The sequence below is a fragment of the Globicephala melas genome, chromosome 11 (assembly GCF_963455315.2).
Source record: "Globicephala melas chromosome 11, mGloMel1.2, whole genome shotgun sequence".
In the NCBI taxonomy this organism is placed as follows: Eukaryota; Metazoa; Chordata; class Mammalia; order Artiodactyla; family Delphinidae; genus Globicephala; species Globicephala melas.
The window spans coordinates 86,286,824-86,310,350 of NC_083324.2; the positions used below are offsets into that span (position 1 = coordinate 86,286,824).

Consider the following 23,527-nt stretch of genomic DNA (forward strand, 5'->3'; position numbering starts at 1 on the left):
GTCAACACAGGGCTTCCCTGGTGGCACAGTGGTTGAGAGTCCGCCTCCCGATGCAGGGGATGCGGGTTTGTGCCCCAGTCCGGGAGGATCCCACATGCCACGGAGCGGCTGGGCCCGTGAGCCATGGCCGCTGAGGCTGCGTGTCCTGAGCCTGTGCTCCGCAACGGGAGAGGCCACAACAGTGAGAGGTCCGCGTACCAAAAAAAAAAAAAAAAAAAAAAAAAAGTCAACACAAAGACGCTAATGTTAGTACGGTGCAAGTTACTTTAGATCCATGCAACTTGCAAGGAAAACAAACTGGTCATTAATTCACTCAAATTTTATTTACTGAGTGAGGGAGAAGAACCTTGTCTCCCAAGTTTAAGGTCTAGTTAACATAAATCAAAAGTCCACTGGACTTTTAACAAAATAATTTGTGTAAACGGTTAGGTCTTTTAATTCATAAACCATTTCATTTCTTTCTTTTCTTTTTTTTTTTTTTTGCAGTACGCGGGCCTCTCACTGTTGTGGCCTCTCCCACTGCGGAGCACAGGCTCTGGACGTGCAGGCTCAGCAGCCATGGCTCACGGGCCCAGCCGCTCCGCGGCATGTGGGATCTTCCCGGACCGGGGCATGAACCCATGTCCCCTGCATGGGCAGGCGGACTCTAAACCACTGCGCCACCAGGGAAGCCCCAACCATTTCATTTCTTAAAACATATCTATCAATAGGACATTCTTGCATATTTCTTTCACACTTTCGTGTGTGAATTTGAGGACTAAGTGATTCTTTTACTTAGCATTAGAACATATTCTTGAGAAAAGAACTCTGCATATTGTCATTTTTAAAAAATATATGTGAATATACAGTTTATGTTGTGGAGTGACTGTGCAAATTCAACGCTGCTCAAATGGGGTAGGACCCAATTAAAGTTTATGTCCAAGGCCCCAAGGTCCTGGGAACCCTAATTACATCCTTGCCATATATCACAGTGAAAAATCCTCTCGTTGGGAAGTAAGTCTTTAAAATTACACAAGAAAATAAAAATAAATGATTCAAGTTTTCTACTTTTTAAAATCTCAGTATTATGTTAAAAAGACAACAGAGAAGCCAGTAAAGTGACAGGTAATGAAAACAGTAAAATTTATGAGGTATTTATTAAAAATTATAAAAACACAAATCTCTCTCAAACCAGAATCGCATGTCTTGCTTTGTTCTATGTAGTTTTCTTCCATCTCCCTATAAATCCCATTACATATTTCAAGAAATCATCTTATCCATTTAAATAAAAACATCAAAGGACTTGGTTAATTTTCCAACAGGATTAATAAATTTGAATAGAATAATTTCAGTCATATGATTGTCTGCTCATGACCAGCGGTTTTAAATTAGTTTATTAAGTAATTTAGACACTTTTCTTTGTAAAGGTTGCCTGATTTAGGACATTCCCATATGCCTCCACACGTGCTAACACTACCAGGTTATCTTCAATCTAGCTGCCATTATGGGAGTAGCCGCCAACTTTCAACCAACTGAAGAGAATAATGAATCAGCTTCAAGTTGGCTCATATGTAAACTTCTACTGCTCCCAGCTAAAACAGGGGCCAATTTCAACTGTAAAGAAAATTAATTAAAAAGATTTCACCTCCACTGTTTGAGAAACATGGCACCATGAACACCACTGAACTAACAGCTTAAAAGCATGCAGCTTTATGTAAAATCCCATAGTGTGGATTTCAGTCTTAAATGCTGTAGGTTGTTTTAAAGATTGGATTTTTTGAGGAAACAGATCAGGAAATGCCTCGTCCCTAAATTCATAACATGAATATTTGAGAAGCCTCACACTGCTGGAGAAAAAAAATAAATAAATGAGACTCTTGTTTGTTAAAGGTTCATTACAAAAAAGACTTCAAAGGCTTCAGAGGAAAAAAGATGCAAATGAAAAGGGCCACATTTATACTCCTTCTAAAAAACAGAAGGAGTGAGCACCAGACACACCATTTTAAGTGAGAGCCATTGCATGAATGTAGTGTTAGGCATAAACTAGGGCAATGTGGTAATATCAGACCCTCTTTCTAAGAATGACAATACTGTATTAAATTTTAATAAACACTGAACAAAACAATTTTATGCTGGATCAGTTATCCAGACTAGTGGTTCTATAGAAACCCCTGAAACTTTGGTGTTTCCAAGAATCATGAATCTGTTTGGCATAAAGCTATGCTAGTTTTTATAGGGAAAAGTAAGCAAATGTCAGAGCAGAAGAGTGCTTAAAATATTTCATTTATTTCTAAATGTCCATCATAGTTGGAAATTATTCACTGGATAGATGAACTTCCCTGAGAGGACAGGAAAACCTTTCCACTAGAGAGTAAAGTTAGATGATAGAGTCCTTACAAGGTTGAGGCTATACTATTCTTTACAAGCAACAGGATAGATGGGACAAAACATACAAATTTCTGGTTCTGATGAACTCTCTAAAACTATATATAGTACAGAGTTAATTTTTTTAAAATCGCCTGGAGATGCTAACTGGCTAGACTCATATTCTCCAATCCCAGTGAGTCACGGCACCTGAAACTGAAATTGTGGATGGACGGGTGGGATAGGCTGTCTTCTCCAGGCATCTCTAATTTCCTCTCCAGGGATCTCTGATATTTCCAGTGCTGGAAATACTGGAGATCCCTAGGTAGGTTCTGGAGCCTTCCACACAGTTGGGATAGTTCTAGAAAAGTCACATGGATGCCACAGTGTAATTCAGAATCCAAAGAAAGAATAATGAGCTTAGTACTATTTTCTAATACTTTGATGGTATCATCTTTTGACCCCTATTTAGCTCATGGATGCTGTTGAAACTGTTCAAAATGCAACAGATTTAAAAGGTCCATCTTTGGAGTAACATAAAAGGCTAAAGCTTGTTGGGAAATTGTTGCCCAGTTAAGTAGCCACATTAATTTCCCAAACAACTGAGTCAGCACTCACCCAAATGGAGGTAAAAGGAGCTGTGGATTCCTTAACCTCACTGAATCACATTAACACAACTATTTGGAAAGTGTTCTAGTCCATTCTGCACAACAGGCTGCACGTCTACACTCGGCAAAATCTTGTGCAACAGGTGTGGACTGTGTGCATTATTTGCTACTGCTCTAGTAAGCAAAAGGGCAAGAAATTTCACAGGTGTAACCAATTATTTGCAATTCTGAAAACATGCTATTCACCAGCACCAGCGTGCCCAAAAGGACTCTCTTACATCAGACAAGTTTACCTATAATAAGCTAGAATAAATGCAAAGGAGGGATACAGGCCAACAACAGACATCTAATGTAAAAATTCTTATTCTTTAGCCTTGCTCTCAGTTCTGTTCAAGATCAGGAAGTATTAGAGATCCATCATTATTCTGTTTTCAACTTTGAAAGTTGTATATACTTAACGATTATAATTATGAAATCTTAGAATAAATATATTTTCTATTCACTGATTTGAATATTCGAACAATTAGCTGTATTTGCTTGAATGCACACCAAGTGTCTTTATTTCTGGTAGTTAGGATAATCAAGAAATGCCTGGAGGTGAAAAAAAAAAATTAGACACGTAAAGGGAAGATGAGGAAGGAAGGAGAAAGTAAACAGAAGAAGAAAAAGATTTTTAAAAGATCTGTATGTAGTCAGGATAAGTGACTAATTGAAGGTGGAAAAAATAATTGCTTACAATTTGTATAAAGCAATTATATCCACGTAGTACTTGGTACAAAGGTACATAATTATAAACAAGAAGATGGAAATAAAGAGTTGTATTTTAATTTAGAAAAACAACAGAGGAAAAGATTATGGGAAAAAATTATGGAAAGTAGAAAGACCCAGGCCACAAATATGCCAAGATAAATGACACAGCCCCAGTGGGGAGAACAGTGCCCCAGACGAGAATGTTCTGTATGACCTTGGCCAGCATTATTTCCTGCCTTTTATTATCACAAAAGGCATTCAACGTTTGGTGATGATGAGAAGTAGGATTTTGAAGAATATAATTATAGGCTGCAAGTGTTTTCTGTGGAAGCAAAATTATCATTCATGTCTGAGATTGTGTAAATGTGCCTTAATTTTGGTCAATGGCAATTTGAACTTTTTAAAAAAACAGAATCCCAAAATCTCCTTATAAATCCCATTCTGCAAGAAAACCACAAGGATAAGTGTGTAAAAGCAAAGACATTCCCAGATACTCTTCAAAAAAATGGTATCTCAGAGAAAATTATCTCTTTTGTAGTGACATGATTTGACCTACCTCCACGTCAAAATCAGTTGACAACTTCAAAAAGCCACATTAAAGGAGATTTAAGCAGAGCACAGCTAAAGCAGTTTTCATCTACTAGGTCAGGTACAGAAATGATCACAATGCACATTACCTTAGCAAGACTGGCAACTCTACACAAATCAATGGGGTGCGATGCACAGATGGAAGGTGGATAAAACTGAGGGGCAAGAAGAAACCACGTCAAGGGTGTCTAAGGAAAACTTAAAGGCTTTGAAAGCTTCCAAAGTCCCACCTCTCTCTGGTACCTTTAATTGTGGCTACCATAAGTGCATTTTTGCCACATGCTTTTAAAAGAAAAAAGGAGATGGTTATTTCTTAAATGCTAACAGACTTACTTGTCTTTCAGAAAATCCACTACTCTTTTGAAGTCAGCCACGCAGTATTCTCTTTTCATTTCCATGAGCACAGTGTCAGAGGCAGACTGGACTGGTATGTGCAGAAAGGCATAGACTCGGGGGTGATTAAGGATTTTTGCCATTTCCTTGAAAAAGATGGAAGGAGAAAACAATCACTGTAACAAAGCAGAGAATGGTTGCCCTCAGATCAATTCTCACGAGTACAAGCAAATACACACAGCTGAAAACGGACCAATCTTCTAGGCTCCCCGAGGGAAAGTCCACCGGCATCACTCTAGGGTGACATCTGGGAATTTAACATGACTTTCGGAGGATTTCACAGAAGTGTTATGTCCTCACGGTCATTGCCTCTCTTAGGTGACGAAACAGACATAAAGTCGTGTAATGCCTAGAGAGTAAAAACGATTTTTGCATACTTCAAAATAAACACCACTCCTCCCTTCCCTCAAAGCAGTGTTATATTCTGCCCTGTTACATTAGCAGCAGAAGCAGCAACATTTAAGGCAAACGGTCAAAGCTGTAGAATCCTGTATACTTGAATAAAGTTCCCAAATTTAGGGCAAGTCAACACTTTTTTTTTTTTTTAACGCTGAAGGAGAAAAAGAAATCTGTTAACTCACCTGTTTCTTTTTTAGCTAGTTAGCAAACACTTATTTTTGAGTATCTACTATGCAAAAGGCAGAGTATCAGACAATGAAGCCAACCAGTTCACCAATGGTCACCTACTGCTATCTACCTTTAAGCTGCGGAGTTCCAAAGAAGAGAAATAAGGAAAGAGCAGAAAGAAGAATATGTCTTGCAAAGTTAAAGAGAGCAAGTTTAAGTGAAACAAATTAGGAAATTCAGAGATTGTTCTAAATTCCTCCAAGGATACAAAGTGGGTAGAAAAAAGAGTGGTAAAAGGAAAACGGTGGTAAGGAAACCATTTATGTGAGCAAAAAGAAAAATGTGACTAATTTATGGCCCATCAATGGGTTGGGGGAGAAGAAGGAAGGAGAAAAAGAGGGGGAGGGGAAAAGGGGGGAGAAGAGAGAGAACACTAAAGGTCCAATAGAGATAAAAATGTCAAGAAAGGAACTGCTCTTTAATAACTTGCATGTGTCCAGTGAGTTTTAGTTTTCAGAGTACTGTACCATACTTTCACAAAGTACTGTACCACACTTTCACATCTGTCATCTCGTTTTATCATTACAACAGTATTTTGAAGGATCTTATGGAGTCAAAAAGCCACCTAATTCCGTACAGTCACCTCTCAGCTATTCAGGGCTCAGTCATGCATATGTGTCACCCATACCCTTCATTCCTTCATTTTCTTTCCGTTGACTATAATATTAGTATTTTGACTAAAGTGGAAGAATAGAGTGACAAACTCAAACTAACCATCTTCTTAGGAGCAGCTTAGTTGGTTTAAAAAATCCTTCTAAGGGATTCAAATAACCAAATGATACTACTCATGGATATCCTTTATTGACCTTCTCTTCCAGGAATTAATAGGGATATACCTTGTTATATATAGATTACTAAATTGGAACTGAAGTTCAAGAATTTCTTATTTAGCAGCAAAATAACTGGCTAACACATCATCGGAAGATTTCCTTCACAAAAGTGTTCCTTTTCTTGGCTGGGTATTTAGTTAGAAGGCGCTTCATCTCCTTACTCAACACCTTCCATGTATAATAAGGCTGTGGGATACAGGGCAACATTTATCACTACCTACTCTACAATAAACATGTTGTCCTCCTGCTAGATTCTCTGTCTTTCAGGTTTTTCACACTTGAATATCAAGATTCTTGAACAGTGTGAGAAAAACAAATTATACAAAAATATCTGTTTCCTAAAGGCACAGGACTCAGCTTTAGTTAACTTTCAACCTACATACTGTGGTAAAAAAAAACGACACCTCAACAAATAACACAATTTGTGAAATGAAATTTTACTCTCAATCTCTGTGCCTTGGTTTTCTCATCTGGAGAATGGAGACAGTGGTAATACCCACCTCACTGGGCTACAAGGCCGTTGTAAAAATAAGATAATCCAGTATGTGCTTACACGTTGGCTCTCAATACATAAATTATCTAACATTCTTCTTCCCTGGAGAGTATTGAAAGTTCATGGTAACACGTTTTCATACACACGAATGGGACTTTATCAATAAACAGAATAGCTTTTCAACAAGGCAGTTTCCTTACCTAGTAAGTGAAGGAGAGATAACTTGTACTGACTTGCAAAATCTAAATTTGAAAGGGGTTCCCAGTAAACATGACCCAGGGCCAGAAAGGGTGCAGTTTCTGTTGGAAATGCTCAGGGTGGCCTTCTCCTATAAACAGGATACTGCACTAGATGAAGCCCTGCCCTATTACAGTATGACAATTTTCAAGTTAATTAATAGCAAACAAGTAGGATAAATTCAGTGGGTTTTTCCCCTTTGGCTCAAAATTAGATTTCCCGCGAGCAATCATGCTCAGCCTCATACTACAGACTTTGCAACTTTGTAACAGGAGGCACCAGAACACAAAATAAACTTGCCCCTTATTTAAAGTCTGTATTTCTTCTACTAAAAGAATCACGACTTAACATAGATTAATGTACCCCAAAGAGACAAAGTACATATTTTTTCTTTTGTTTTTCCTTTGATCCCTCTTCTCAGCACTGTTGGTTAAGAGTAACCTTTGGGCTACTTCCCCTTTCAAAATTCTTCTCTATTTTTGAGGTTCAGCTTAGAGTTACAGATTCTCTGGTGCAAGAGATGACTTCCTCCTCTGTGATTCCTCAGCAACCTGTTCCTGGTGTTACCAAAATATCTCCTTGGTTCTACTTTGCAACATGGGTCATGCATCTCCAGATGGAAGATGGACAAGGGCTGCGATTATATTTGACTCCCCTCTGGGTCTCTACAATGGCTAGGACTGTGCTGAGTACACCGCCAAACATATAAACGCAGATCTGAGTCAAAACTACATCCAGATACAAAGAGAGAGATTTAAAATATAATTGCTATTTGATAGGAAGACAAATTTTCAATTAGCTCCATTTGGTTACCATTTATTTGGTAAATGAGCACATATTCAGGCAGGTAAACAAGCAGATAGTCAGCCTGTTTTAACTTTAGAACAGTGAAAAATTATATATGAATATGTAAGTAAATATATATCTAAGAAAAGATCAGATTCTTTATAGGTAGCCCCACCATGGGTTATAATTCTAAGTCTCTTGGAGACTTGGATTGGAATTACAATGTACATTCTTACGGAAATAATTTATAAATGGTGTGCCCAAGAACAGCAGCCATGAGCACCCCTAAGCTCAGAGCTGGGTAAGAGAGTCTGAGTAGACAGGCAAGTATGTGTGCAGACATGTGTGCACACAGGCCTGTGTAGGTCTGTGTGTGCATGCAGGCACATGTGTGTGTTTTAAGGAGCCCTGGTAGCAACTAGCATAGAAATAGTATCTATTTTAATATATGGTCATTTTTTATTTAAGGGTTGATGTACCAAGGCTGCTTAAAATAGATGGTGACTATTTCATAGGTAAAGACCAGAGAATGTCTAACAGATCAACAAAACAGTATTTCTACCTGGTGTTTTCACATGGGGTTTTCCTATTACAAATTGGTGTTCATCTCACTATTTGTGATTTTTTAATGAACTTAAAAAGCAAAGAAAAAATAATGAATGAAAACAGGCTTAATTTTAAAAAGCAATTCATGTATGGTGCATTTTTAAAAGAAATGTTAAGTTTCACTTTTATTGCCCAGCAGTCATCAAATTCATCATCATATTCTACCTGGTTTTGAATATAACCAGCTGAACAAAGTCACTCAGTGTATATTAATGCTTGCATTCAGATGTCTCTGCATTCACAGTGAAAGCCCTCTCAGATTATAGCTTTGTTAGGAAGTATTGTATCTGCATACTTAAAATGCTAAACTTTATGTAACATCGCTATGTTTTTTTTTTTTCAGCTAATCTAAGATATATGTTGAAGCAAGAAAATACCTCAAAAAAAAAAAAAAGACAAACTATACCATTTACCCTTAGGCATGAAAAGATAGCTTATTTAACATATAATTCACATACCATACCATTCACTCATAAAATGTATGCAATTAAATGTTTTTTAGTATATTCACAAAATGGTGCAGTTTGCCTGGAAATTTCTTGTTTATCACTCAAAATTAAACTCCATTTGGGGTGGAACTTTCTATGGCCCATACAACACTTAATTTCTTCATCCCCTGTTCTACTTTTGTAATTGATATGCAATTCCATTCCAGTATTTATTGAAAACTGGTTAAGAAAAAGGACTCAGCAGTCTGACAGGCTGAGGTTCTACATTTAGTTATTTCATTTACTGCTCTTCACTGGGGACAAACTATTTAAATGTCTCCGAAGGTTCATTTTCTTCATTCATAAAATGACAATGTATCAGCAGGATGCATTAGGTTATGCTGTATAGCATACGATCTCAAAAATCTCAGTGGCTGAGCCCGTGCGCCACAACTACTGAAGTCCGCGCGCTGAAACTACTGAGCCCGCGTGCTGCAACTACTGAAGCCCGTGCTCCGCAACAAAGAGAAGCCACTGCAATGAAAAGCCTGCACACCGCAAGGAAGAGTAGCCCCCGCTCGCGACAACTAGAGAAAGCCCGCGTGCAGCAACGAACACTCAATGCAGCCAAAAATAAATTTAAAAATTAAAAAAAAAATCTCCGTGGCTTATAACCACAAAAATGTAATTCTTCTTCATGCTACATATCTTTCATGGACTGGCTAATAAAGCTTTGCTCAAGTTGTTTCCACTTGCAAACTGTGAATGTGGAAGAGGGGGAGGAAAAGAGAATCATTGGCTTAAACCTTCTTCCCGCATTTCACTGGTTGTTGCAAGTCACACACCTGCTCCTGAGCTTAACTAGGCAGATATTCTCACGCTCCCACGGAGAGGGAAAGCAGAATATTTGGTAAACGGTGATACGATCTACCATAGAGATAATAAAAATACCTGCACTGTGGAGGGAGGAGTCAGATGAGATACATAAAGTATCGATACTCGGTCGAGTGCCGGACACAAGTGAGTGCTTCCCCATCCAAGGAGGCAGTTGTGTTTACATGTTTGTTTATAAAATGCAAAGGAGGTTACTGCGTTCTTTGCATCCCCATCCCAGAAACACAGTTTTCTGTTTAATAAATACTTGTTTGGCTGCATCATTTCACATACCAAGCAACCATAACTACAGCAGTGAAATCACCAGAACATTGTTTCGACTCTGTACCCCGTGATGTGCAAAATGAAAGTTAGCATCATTTGGGATATTCAGACCATAAACAAGTAAGAGTTAAATATTTCTAAATAAATCTTTAATATCTGCCTTCCCATTGGGTTCTTTAATTATTTACGTCATATTTGGGAGAAGCCAATAGAATTTGTCTGAGTTGAACACTCAGTCTAACTGAGTTGCATGTATTATCCCCATTAAATTGATCAGGTATTGATTTGTTCTTTTAGTGTCTGGTAGACATGGTCTTTTTTTTAATGGAAAAAAGGGCAACTATATTTTAAATATATATATATTATATATATATATAAACACATATACTTTATATATACATAATTTTTAACATACACCAATGCATGTTATAGTGTTTGAATCACAACAGATTTTATTGTTAGCTTTCTTGTCTATTTTATTTTAAAATTAGTACAGTAAAATTGACTTTTTTCTATGTGTTCAGTTTCATGAATTTTAACATAGGTGTAGATTCACGTAACCATCACAACAATCCAGATACAAGAACTCTTGATTTCTTGGCATTAGCAGAGCAGAATAATAATTTAAAAATAAAACAAAACACTGATAATATCAGATGAACATAAATGTGTGTAGAATTACAACTCTTAGCATTTTGACATTAGTATTGATGTATATTCTTATCTTCATAATGTGAAGTCTGATTATTGACTCTGACACTAAGATGAGTGGTAATGGTAAAGGGGGACTGAAGTCCTTTTAACATTTCTATGAAAGCTAATTAGAACAGATGTTTTGTCTCAACTTATTTTAATGCAAATATTGAATGTTAACTCTTTGCAGTTTAGAAGTGAATTTCCTGTTATAATTAAGTTATAGATCAAATATAAATTAGAATCTGTTCACAATATCCACTCCTTTTCATTTGGGATATAAGGATTGAAAGTGTTCTCCACTTGTGCTCCCTTGTTCACTTTCTGATGCTATTAATGATAATTTATTTTTAGATGGCTGAAAGTAAATGTAGGTGCTGGTAATTGACTTAGTGGCTGTTACAGTGTCATTAATGAAATAATGGATGAAATATGACTCTGATCTTATTTTAGCTTGACCTATATGACCTTTGGAGCATTGAAGGTGACTCCTAGGAAATAGGATTTCCTAGAACACAGGCACTGATGTTTGACCTTTATAGCTAGAATTCTTTGTAGGATTTACTCTAAAATAACCATTTTGATTATTCAACTGGGTTATCCAATCATTCATTCATTCAACTGTAATTTAACTGTTTAAGCACCAGGCATTAAGCAAGGAAATGGAGAGATAGAGAAAAACACTGTATACTCTTGGGGTATGAGCATGCATGGTAAAATTGTAGGACAGGGAAATAAGAGCTATTGAAGTCTGTACAGTGTGCTCTGCCATTGAGAGTAAAACTACCTAAAAAAGAGATATTTAAAATAACATAACATTGCTACAACAGGGATGAACTTTGAAGACATTATACTAAGTGAAATCAGCCAGACACAAAAGGACAAATACTGCATGATCTCACTTACAAGAGGTGCCTAGAATAGTCACATTCATGGAGACAAGGGGGGGAGAGAGGCATGGGGAGTTTATTGTTTACTGGGCACAGTTTGGGACAATGAAAAAGCTCTAGAGATGGATAGTGGTGACGGGTGCCTAATACTGTGAATGTACTTTATGTCCCTGAACTGTACACTCAAAAATAGTCAACAGGTAACACACATAAGACATAAGGCTGTATATCTTGTAAAATGATCCAGTAACCTGTTGTATCAGTTCTGCTTCTTTCAGTCTAATAATATCAATTATATCTTTAAAAGTACATTTGGGAAAAATAAGGAGTACACTTGGGAACCACTTAATGATTCTCTACCTATTTACTCTTTTATCAAATATACCAACTGTAACATTATTTGTTGAAATCACTTTAAAGAGAGAATTGTTTGTTTGAGGGTTGGACTCACAGATCTTATAGGCTGAACCTGTTACATACTTCTAAAATAAAGATGCATATGGTAATTAGTGTACATAAAATAATGAAAAACACTGTTCTTTTTAAAAATGAATGTTTTTCTGTATTATAAAGGTAATATATATTCATTTTTAAAGTTTTGGAAAAACAAAAATAGAAAGAGAAAAATAAATCAGAGTTAAAGCAATACTGTCACTACCATCTTGAAACAATTATATTATAAAATTATATTTGATACCATTTGGTGGGCTTGGAGAAAGTAAAATGATTTTCAAAGAACAAAATATTAAGTTAATAATATTTCTTAACAATATATCATTCAGTGTGAGCTCAATTTCTTCAAAAATGAAAGAAGTAAACCTTTCTTCTAAGCAGGGTTCAAATCACCTAGGCATTTATACTCAAGGGGCTCATTCCACATTAGCATAACAGGAGAGAGAAATGTGAATATGAAAACAACAAACAAAGGAGAATCAGAGATAAGAATCAGCAAAAATGCCTTAGAATCATTCCTGAAGAAGTTATTACCATTTGAGTAACTCTGTCCCTGGAGCTATGATGAGAGAGTAAAAAAAATAAATAGACCTGAAAGAAATTTCTTTGTTCAAAAACAAAAACAAAAACAAAAATGAGAATGAAAGTAAAAGGAGAAAAGAGGTATGAGCAATTCTTTCCCCATTCCCAAATTTATTGTAATGTAAGGGAATTCTTAAAAACATGGGCCAGAAGAAGTCATTTAATTGGAATGATTATTAGAGGGAAGAAGAAAGCCCTCAGCACTCTCCAAATCACAATACTATCAAGTGGTACAGCAGCAGTAGTAACAGTAATAATAGTGATAAGCACCCTTATGTGCTAGACATTTTGCTGATTCACAATGAAACCTGCAGAGCTCTGGCGGGGCCTTCCTGGGTATAAAAGTCCCTCTGTGACCCCCACTTCTTGTTTGTAGAAAAAAAGGCTTTAGTCCCCTAAGCCTCCCCCAAATTCCAAAGAGCAAACTCAAGTAGTTACTAATTATGGAAGTGAGAGAATGCAGAAACAAAGGAAAAGCAGTCAAGCAAGAAAACTAGTAAGAGCTTAAACAACAGTTTAAGGATAAAACAGAGTCCTAGTTCCTCCTCAAGGGATATACATAACAATTTGACACAAATCTTTGAGATGTTCTGCAGAAAGTAAGACCCACAGCCAGGTGGAGGCTGGTGATTACCTGCTGATCGCAAGCAGTAGGCCCCTGACTGACTGGAACCAGAAGGCTGATGATAAAGATTCCCAAAACATCACCCTGTTACCTCACCACCAACCAATCAGAGAGAAGTCCATGATCTGCAAACCTCACCCCAAATGCTGCCTTTAAAAATCCTTCCCTGAAAGCCATCAGGGAGTTCAGGTCTTTTGAGCATGAGCTGCCCATTCTCCTTGCTTGGCACCCTGCAATGAACGCTGTACTTTCCTTCATTCCTGATGCCAGGAGACTGGCTTTGCTGCCAATCAGGCGAGCAGGTCCAAGTTCAGCTCGGTAACAACACTCATTATCTCCTTTAAATTTCTGAACAAACCTAGAGAGTAGTTTTACTGAATCTAACACTCAGGGAAGTTACAACCTTGTCCAAGGCACAGTGGTACAACTGGAGTGTAAATACAGTCACCCTGACTCTCAAAAGTTACCAACCCCCAAATATGTCTCTTTTGCATATGGATTATTTTGAGCTAAAGGCCATTGAGAACCAGCAGACTCAGGAAAAGGTCTAAAAACAGGGCCTTTTGTTTTCCTTTTGTAAAAGGAATTTCTATTTATAGATTTTCCATCTTTTTTTTTGGCTGCATTTTTTGGCTGCATTGGGTCTTCGTTGCTGCGTGTGGGCTTTCTCTAGTTGCGGCGAGCAGGGGCTACTCTTCTTTGCGGTGCACTTGCTTCTCATTGCTGTGGCTTCTCTTGTTGCGAACATGGGCTCTAGGTGCATGGCTTCAGTTGTTGTGGCACACAGGCTCAGTAGTTGTGGCTCATGGGCTCTAGAGTGCAGGCTCAGTAGTTGTGGCACACGGGCTTAGCTGCTCCGTGGCATGTGGGATCTTCCCAGACCAGGGCTTGAACCCGTGTTCCCTGCATTGGCAGGCAGATTCTTAACCACTGTGCCACCAGGGAAGTCCCGAATTTTCCATTTTTAAAGGTAGAAACTTTAGGGAAAAGTGATGTAAATATGGAAATTCCATACTAGGAAGAAGAGAACAAAATTTTAACAATTCCTATCAATGGTGAAGACAAGACTTAAATATGCATAACAAACCTTTCTAAACAATCCCTGTTTACCATACTTTTCCTGGTCACCTTCCCATAACTAGTCTTCCTCACTCAGAACTACAAATCCATTTTTCTTTGGTTTTAGCATAAGATGGTATATAAACCCAAGTTCTAAACACCCTTTGGGGTTACTGACTGCTGGGTGCTTCCATGCATATGAGCAGGAAGCACATGTTAATAACCTTATGTTTTTCTCTGTTTATCTATCTTTGGCTAGTCTAACTTACAGAAACCCACCTGGAGAACCTACGAAAGGTAGAGGAAAAGATTTTTTACTTCCTTACACTCCATTCCATCAAAATGTGTCTCACAAACGTGTCCTCCCTAAATCTAAAATCATTCCTGAGGAACGGCACTAATTAATTCACATGACAGTGTTAACTAACAATAAGTCATTTCTGGGAGCACGGCTTGAAATAAGCAGTGGAGAGCTGTCTCTCCAAAACAAGACCAAAATAAAATCAAAGAGTTTAAAATTTTCAGTTTGCAAAATTCTCCTTATGTCTGATTTATTAGAAATGTGTGGATTTTTTTCCAAATGTCTCAAAATGCATGAATTAAATGCTTCTTATTACATTAGTTGAAATTAAAATATAATAAATTAATAGGATCTTTGCACTCTTGTTACTGAACAATATGGAATTTGAGGTCAAATGGATAAATGGGTATATAATTTTTATAAAGCAACAAAGAGGGGCCTATTTCTTCCTTGTTCTACTTTAATTGTTTTCACTTGGCAAAACTGGCTTCACGTGTCAGTTCTTTAATTGGCTCTGAAATGAAAGCATTTCCAGTTACTGCATGGTGGGCTAGCTTGTCTAAGAACACCTATAGTCAGAATATTTGCTGAGATTTGAATCTGCTGCTCTTTTAAGCACTGTGGTTCCAAAGTTACAGGATCAGATAGCTTGTAGAGACTATAAAGAAAGATCAGGAAAAACTTCCATGTGATGAGCCAAATTTACCTGTTAAGACTTGAGCTATTTTTTAAATGTTGTTATTTTTTAATCAAATGGAAGTTAAAATCCTATGCAATTAAAATAGATTTCTTCAGATTAGAGAGGGAAATGAAGATTTTTATTTTCCTCTTTTCTGTCAAAGTCTGTAGCCTCTACAAATATAGAAATCTGATGTACCTTAGTGCCTAAGGTTATAGAAGCAATCATTTGATACATAAGTATTTTCAGATCTTAAATGTTGCCATTTTTATAGGATTAAAGTACTTTTTTTTACAAAAGATAGAGCAGGGCTTGAACTTCATCTTTCCAGTGATCAAATGTTGTAAATATATATTGTTAATATATTATGTTTATGTGGCTTCAAAACTAGATAAAGATGGGTCTAAATAACAATGATTAAAGAGATATAAGATACCATGTTACATACTAAGTATCTCCTTCTGTCTTAGGTGAGAAAAAGGATTTCTAAATCAAGTACTCTGTCTTTTTTAATATTTCAAAATTAGCTAGAGATCAAGAATCTAGAAGACAGACAGGAAAAAAGAGAACTATGTCCAAGAGAGTTTAACAACATGCGCAAACCCTGAAATGAATGTCGGTGGAAAGTGATGGCACCAGCAACAGTTCTCCATAGAACGTTCAGATCACTTCCTTTGTCCCATCCTCAAAGGACTCTAAATAATCTCTCCACAGAATTACCTAAATGGGCACAGTTCAGATAGGAGATCTAGAAAGAGCTGGGATTATTGTGAAGTAAGAAGAATAATTTATTCTGAACAAATAATACTCAGTGTCTCTCCAGAAACGGTGTCAAGAAGTGGGAGAACACAGCCCATATGAAGAAATTTCTCCCAAGAGGCTGCCCTGAGTAAATGAAATGTCTTCAGCTGAGTGAAAGGAAGACAGGAAAATCCAATCCCTTAGTGGTTTAAGGATTATACATTAAAACTACTCATTAAAAATTAAAAACAAATGGGATACTCCCATCTGGGTGTTTATTTTCCCCTTAATAAACTATTGAATGACTTTCCCAAGCACTGATTATATATATGACGTTTAAAAATGAAGTCACTGTGGATGAATGGATAAAGGAAATGTGGCGTATGTATACAATAGTATACGTATTATTCAGACCAAAAAAAGAAGGAAATCCTGCCATTTGTGACAACTTGGATGGACCTTGAGGGCGTTATGCTACGTGAAATAAATAAATCAGACAGAAAAAGACAAATGCTGTATGATCTCACTTACATGTGAAATTAAAAAAAAAAAGAAAAAGAATTCATAGATACAGAGAACAGATTGGTGGTTGCCTATTCTTATCACTTATTGTGATCATTTCACAATACATACAAATATCAAATCATTATGGTGTATACCTGAAACTAAGTTGTATGTCAATTATAGCTCAATTAAAAAAAAAAATGAAAGCAGTATATCCTTGCCGAAGCATTACAATCTTTTCCTGATCAGTTTTAAAACCTCTGAATTTCTCACCTTCATCCATTATACCCCATTAGTTGCTATGTGTTTCTTCTACTACTCAACCCTCAGAATTCTCTGATATTTGGCCATATCTACCTCCTGAGCATAACTTCGCACTGTCCAGGTCACACAACTTCTTTCTTACAAACTATAGTGTAAATTGGCCCTTGAAATGGGCACAGAGTATTCCTGGAGGGAAACAAACTAGCAGACAAGGGTCATTTAAAAATGAATTCATGTCCAGGTCTTTAATTTCCATTTGTACTTTTTCACAAAACCGATTTGTCTGTGGTCAAGGCTTCCCGCGGGGTGTCCTTTCACACCTCCCTCTCACTTTTACTGAACACCTTCAGGTCACCAAGTAGGGACTTGTGAAGCTGCCTTTTTCAAAACAACATAACGAGCTCCCACGGCTGCCACCCTCAACATCCATTTCATTAGAAGCAGAATTTATAATAAATTTATACATTTATGCTTAAGAAGTATTTATACTGTTTTTGATGAATTGTGTACTACTACTAATCTAATGACAATTCGATAAAAATTGTTTTTTAGAAAATATTTAGAGCCTTGCGGTCATAATGTTTTAATTTATATATACATTCTGATAGAGAAAAGGGTGGTAGAGTGATCAATAGATGACTTTCAAGCTTAAAAATATATTAGATAGAATTCTGTAGAGAAAATGGAAATTCAAATTCTGGGAAAAAAAGAGGATGATGTAAATTCTCCTATTTTTTAATATTTATTTGAATACATTTGAGAGAGTGATATAACAATTTTATTTTACAATTCTATATTTAAAATATACCAGAGGTTACCTCTTCTGCAGCTATTTAAACTTAGCATGAAAAAAATTCAATGTCAATCAGAAAATGTATGAGGTGGCACATGATTTTAGAAAATTATTTTGGGGTAACACCAAGCAGAAGTTTCAATACCACTCACAGGTCTGCAAAACCAAGTCCCAACATCTTAGTCTGGCATTCTGCCCTCTTTCCAATCTCATCTTCCCTGATAGCTTTTCTCTTTTCCTCCAACATATACCAACTCCCAGGGAGCACATCTCCACCTAAAAGAGACCTACAGCGTTTTGCCTGGGACATGCTCTAGACTTTTCACCCTTGTTTAAATGTCAACCTCAGCCTAGAATGCAACTCCCCACTTCCAAGCTATTCCTGCCTACCCAAAACTATCCACACCTCGTGTATCAATTCCTCCTGTGTTTCCCAATGTATACAAAGAACTAATCATCTCTTTTCAATTTTCATTTAAAGTGCTTTGTATCTCTACTAGGCAATTACCACAATCTACATTTCAATTACCCCCACCACCCGCCACATCATATATAAAAAAACAGTTGGTATCTTTTTGTTTGAGTTGAATAGCGGTAAAACCAAGAGTCAATGTGTTTAAGCAAGACAAACTATAAACTCAGTATTCACAATTCTCATTCTGGCTTTTTCAATGATTTCCTATGTGCCTCCAGGGAAACCTCAACTTTAGATAGTTTATACCTAAGTTTCTGCATTTTAAGCTTGAAGATTATACTCATGCTTTTTTAAGTGTACAGTGTGAGTAACTTTGTAAGGTTGTACAACCACAAACAAAATTGGCAAAGTCGTTTTTTTAAAAATTGAGATATAATTGATATATAACATTTTAGTATCAGGTATACATCATAATGATTTGATGTATGTATATATTGCAAAATGATCACCACAATAAGTCTAGTTAACATCCCTCACAACACATTGTTTTTCTTCTTGTGGTAAGGACTTTTAAGATAGACTCTTTCAGCAACTTTCTAATATACAATATAATACGGTATTATAAACTGTAGTCACCATGCTGTACATTACATCCCTAGGACTTATTTATTTTACAACTGAAGATTTGTACCTTTTGACCACTTTTACCCATTTTGCCCACTGCCTACTTACTTCCCTACCCAATCTGTTCTCTGTTTTTATGGGCTCTTTTTTTTTTTTTATTCCACATATAAGTGAGATCATACAGTATTTGTCTTTGTCTTATTTCACTTAACATAATGTCCTCAAGGTCCATCCAGGCTGTTGCTTTCTTTATCCATTCATCCATCGATGGGCATCTTACTTTTTATACAGGAGAATTTTTAATGAAGTTAACCAAAAATAATTTGTCATCATTTGCAAATATGAGAGATCAATGATAAGTATTACTAAATTAGAGGAACCTAAAATTAAAGCCATTTTTAAGATACATAAGATACAAGGAGGTCACATGACAAGGCCAATCAGCTGAAGAACAGATGATACTGCTCAAACTCTATGCTAGTATCCAAACTTATCTTCACTTTCCTGTCCAAAATATGAGATCTTCTAAACAAACATAGACTCTACAATCCTAAAAAACAAAAAACTCCATATTCACTAACCATTTTACTAGTCACCTCTCTCAAACAACAACCAGTAACAAAATGATGATGAAATTCATTTTAATTTTTTATTCAACATTAAAATGTGCAACATGATAAATTCCTATAGTCCATTTCAAAAAGAATATACTATATTTCATCTCTCAGTCATAAAACTAGTAACTTATAGCCCAAAGAGAATAAGAAAACCTGGTAGTCTCAGAAACAGCTCAACTTCATAGTTATTTGTATGTCTAACCTAACATCTGTTTCCTGTTTATATTTTCACAAGGTATTTTGCATTGCTCAATGTAATTATATATTCTGCAGTAAGAAAAAGTACAATATAAGGCTTCCTTTAGTCCCATCTGGATGTAATAAAGGAATCAAATTTTGAAACGGCAAGACTGTGAAAGGAAACTTCTACCTTTAATCATAATAGAAACAGCTGACTGCCCTTTTCCCTACACCTACTAATAACTGTAAGAAAAACACTAGCCACATGTGAAACTCTGAATCAGTGTAGGTAGGATCTGAGGAGCCACAGACGGGTTGAATCGATTTCAGGCTGACTTTACAAAACCCAGTCCAAAGTTGAACGTTTGCAACATTATATGTGGAATGTCCTTTAGGATTCTGATTACATAGTAGCTGAGTAGCCACATCTGTGATATATTACAAAACCAAAGTAGTGGCCAGAAAAGTTGTTAGCATTTTATTTTTTAAGAACTTAACATTTTTGGGGGACTTCCCTAGTGGCACAGTGGTTAAGAATCCGCCTGCCAAAGCAGGGGACATGGGTTCGATCCCTGTTCCGGGAAGATCCCACATGCCGCGGAGCAACTAAGCCCATGCACCACAACTACTGAGCCCACATGCCACAACTACTGAAGTCCTCGTACCTAGAGCCCATGCTCTGCAACAAGAGAAGCCACTGCAATGAGAAACCCGCACACAACGATGAAGAGTAGCCCCCGCTCGCCACAACTAGAGAAAGGCCGCACGCAGCAACGAAGACCCAACGCAGCCAAAAATAAGTAAATAAATAAAAATTTTTTTTAAAAAAAGAACATTTTTGGTTTAGTAAATCCTATAGTCTCAGTAGTCTAAAATGTGAGTCACTTCCATGTCTTTGAGTCTGTAATCACTTTTCTGAGTTAATGAAAATTAATGTATTATGTTAATTTATTAATTAGATATATAAGGTAATAATTTAACATAACTTTAAGTGACTTATTAAAAAATCATAGAAAGAGAAAACTAAGTGATATATATATATCAAACTCCTCTTCCACTGCTACTACTTCTACACAAAGACAAAGGTTTAAAGGGGTTACATGACTTGCCTAAGGTCACAGTTAAATAGTGCTAGAATTAGGGTTGGAACCAAGGTCTTCAGATCTTCAGAACAGTGTCCTCTCAAATATAAACCTTCTAAATTGTATGGTATGACAGGTAGATTAAATTACACCAAAATGCATTCTAACAGAACATGTGGCTCAATTATTCAATCTGCTATCATACAAACATATCTAACATACATAAAACCTGTACATTCTGAAGTTTTTCATTCTCTTGAACAGGCATTACATCAAGTACCTACTGGAAAAAACCAACACACAACCAATCCCAACACTTCGCCTTATAGGGGGAGTATTATGCTAGGCCATCTGTTGAAGGGTCTTCCCATTCAAAAATCTATCTAAGAGAATAGTGGCAACTCTCATACATGGCTGGCAGTTTTATTAAAGCCAAACATATGTCAACCCTATGATCCAGCAATTCCACTCCTACGTATATACCTAAGAGAAATGAGTGCACCTGTTCACCAAAGGACGTGTATGATAATGTTCATGTAAGCTTTATTCATAATAATTGAAACCTGGAAATCACCCTAGCGTTCACCAGGAAAATGGCTGAACAAACTATGATGTATTCACACAATGGAACGCTTCACAGCAATGGACCTGTAACAAATTCCCAACACACAAAACAACATGGATGACTCTCACAGACATTCTGATGGCAAAAGACAGATGGCAGCACTACAGCAGAGCCCAGGTGAATCATGGCATCCCTTTATCTCTGCTCGTAGTGATGAGTTACCTATAAGCCACTCCTACCCCAGACACCTTGGAAAGTCTCTCACTTCCTCAATGAGTCTTGCTTCACTCCCTCACTAGATCTCTTTCTCCTTCCCCATGAGGACCCTAGACTTCATCTTGCTCTATTAATCATGAGATTTCTGATAAGCAAATCCTTAAAAGTTGCACTTGCCTGATCCAAAAGATGCCTTCATAAAGAAAAAGAAAGAATAAGTTATATACTTTCAGATCTGATACATTAAGGTAAAATTCCAAAATTCTGATATAATAATAGTAATATTAATAGCTAAAACTATTAAGTACTTTCTGTATGTCAGGTACTATTCTAAGATATTAATTCATTGTTCTAAGATATTAATTCATTGTTCTACCAATTCATTGTTCTATTCATTATTAATCTAATCCAGATAAGACAAAATCTTACATTTATATAGCATCCGATAGGGCACTGCTGATACATTGTTTAATATTCTTTGTACAGGGTAACTGCTATGATGCCCCAGGTGATATCTGAAAACATCAAAAGCCACAGAAATGTGAAAAATTCCCTCAGTGCCCCACACAAATCAGCCGCACATTCAGGACTATATCAAAGAATGGAAGCATAGAAGAATGGAGAAACAGAAGTAGGTTATTGTTATTCCTGCTTTCTTTTGACAACTTCTTTACAGAAATAGTAAGGGCTTTGAGGGACTAACTTCTAGGGATCTAATGTACAGCATGGTAACTATAGTTAACAATACTGTATTGTATAGTGGAAAAGTTGCTATGAGAATAGAGCCTTAATATTCTCACCATAACAAGAACAACAGAGTGGTAATTATGTGATGTGAAGGATGTGTTAACTAACCTTGCTGTGGTAAGCATTTCACAGGATATATTTGAATCAAATCATCACATTGTACACCTTAACCTTACACAATATTATATATCAATTATATCTCAAAGTTGGAAAAAAAACAAAAAAAGTTTTGTTTATACTATACTGTAGTCTATTAAGTGGGCAATAGCATTATGTCTAAAAAGTGCACACACTTTAGCCAAAAAATACTTTACTGCTAAAAAAATGCTAATCATCAATTGTCTGAGCCTACAGCAAGTCGTAATCTTTTTGAAACAGTTTTATCAGAGATCACAGATCACCATAACAAATAATAACAATGAAAAAGTTTTAAATATTGCAAGAATTTGCAATATTTAAAATGTGTCTCTGTGTCAGCAAAATGTGCCACAGAGACACGAAGTGAACACACACTGTTGGGAAAATGGCATCGATAGACTTGCTCAATGCAGGGTTGCCACAAACCTTTACATTTGTAAAAAGTACCATGTGTGTGAAGCACAATAAAATGAGGTATGTCCATACACAAAAGAAGAGTAGCTGGTGCCCTGGGAGACTTGAAAAGGCTCCCTAAGAGAACAGAGAGTGCCCCAAGCCCAGGGAGACTGAGCGTGACGCTAGAGGTATGTCTGAGGCCTCATGAAGCCAGCCACCAAAATGATGCCCAATTCCTCTCCAGGGTCATAGGTGGGGAACCAGAATACCCTGTCTATGCAATAATCATTCCTTGAATAAGAGAGAGATCTTCTTGATGTGGTTTTCCGTAGATTTCATTTTTCTACTGTACCATTTGCAACATGAAAAGCATTTGCAAGTGAGGAGGGCCATGCTATCCAAAAGAAATGCTTCGTTCTCAGGTGTTAGGTAGAGGATGCAAATTCAGTAAGTGATTCCCCACACTCACTACAGAAACAGAAAGCTTTTGGGTTCCAGGCCTCTCTGACACAGGCTTATATAAATATGATACAACTGTCAAAGCAAGTACTGGGATGATTATTTCATACCAAATACCAGACAATGGAATGGCACAACAATTCTTTGAAATGCTATTTTTTTTCTTTTAAGTTCTAGGTCACATCAAGTAAAATGAGTTTGCAAAGATTTTAGAAGGCTCAGAATTTAGAGGTCAAATGGAAAAAATTTAAACCTATCTCATTCAGCTCAGCCCCTTCAAAATGGTGTTTCTTTTTAAAAAGACTGAAATATAAATAGAGTGATCAAGATTCAACGAATTTGCCAGATTAATGACAAACTGATTCAGACTCAGGTCTTCTACTTCTGTGAACACTTCAGTACGGTCACGTCCCATTAAGTTAGAAGGATAATAAATAAAAACATCATAAAGATACTTCAACAAAAATGTTGGTAAAGAAACTGAGGAACTTTAAAATCTGCATTTACTTTCATGAGAGTAAAACAATGTAAAACAGAGTAAAACAATGCACTGCAAATTTCAAAATGACTTCCTGGAGTTACATATCCTCGAATTACCAGTATTTTCCAGTGTTGTTTTTCTACAAACTCTAGAGTCTATAGCTATTAATTCTAAGT

The 23,527-nt window shown here is 36.6% G+C and overlaps 1 protein-coding gene across 10 annotated transcripts in view; it reads right to left on the reverse strand.

Annotated features, from left to right (window-relative positions):
- The window catches only part of CDKAL1 (CDK5 regulatory subunit associated protein 1 like 1), a 651,341-nt gene that overhangs the window by 233,887 nt on the left and 393,927 nt on the right, over nt 1–23,527 (reverse strand). For all 10 annotated transcript variants that reach the window (XM_030881291.2, XM_030881294.2, XM_070046775.1 and 7 more), the window contains one exon: nt 4,623–4,768. In XM_030881291.2, the coding sequence (XP_030737151.1) occupies nt 4,623–4,768 (146 nt within the window). The remainder of the gene's footprint in view (nt 1–4,622; nt 4,769–23,527) is intronic.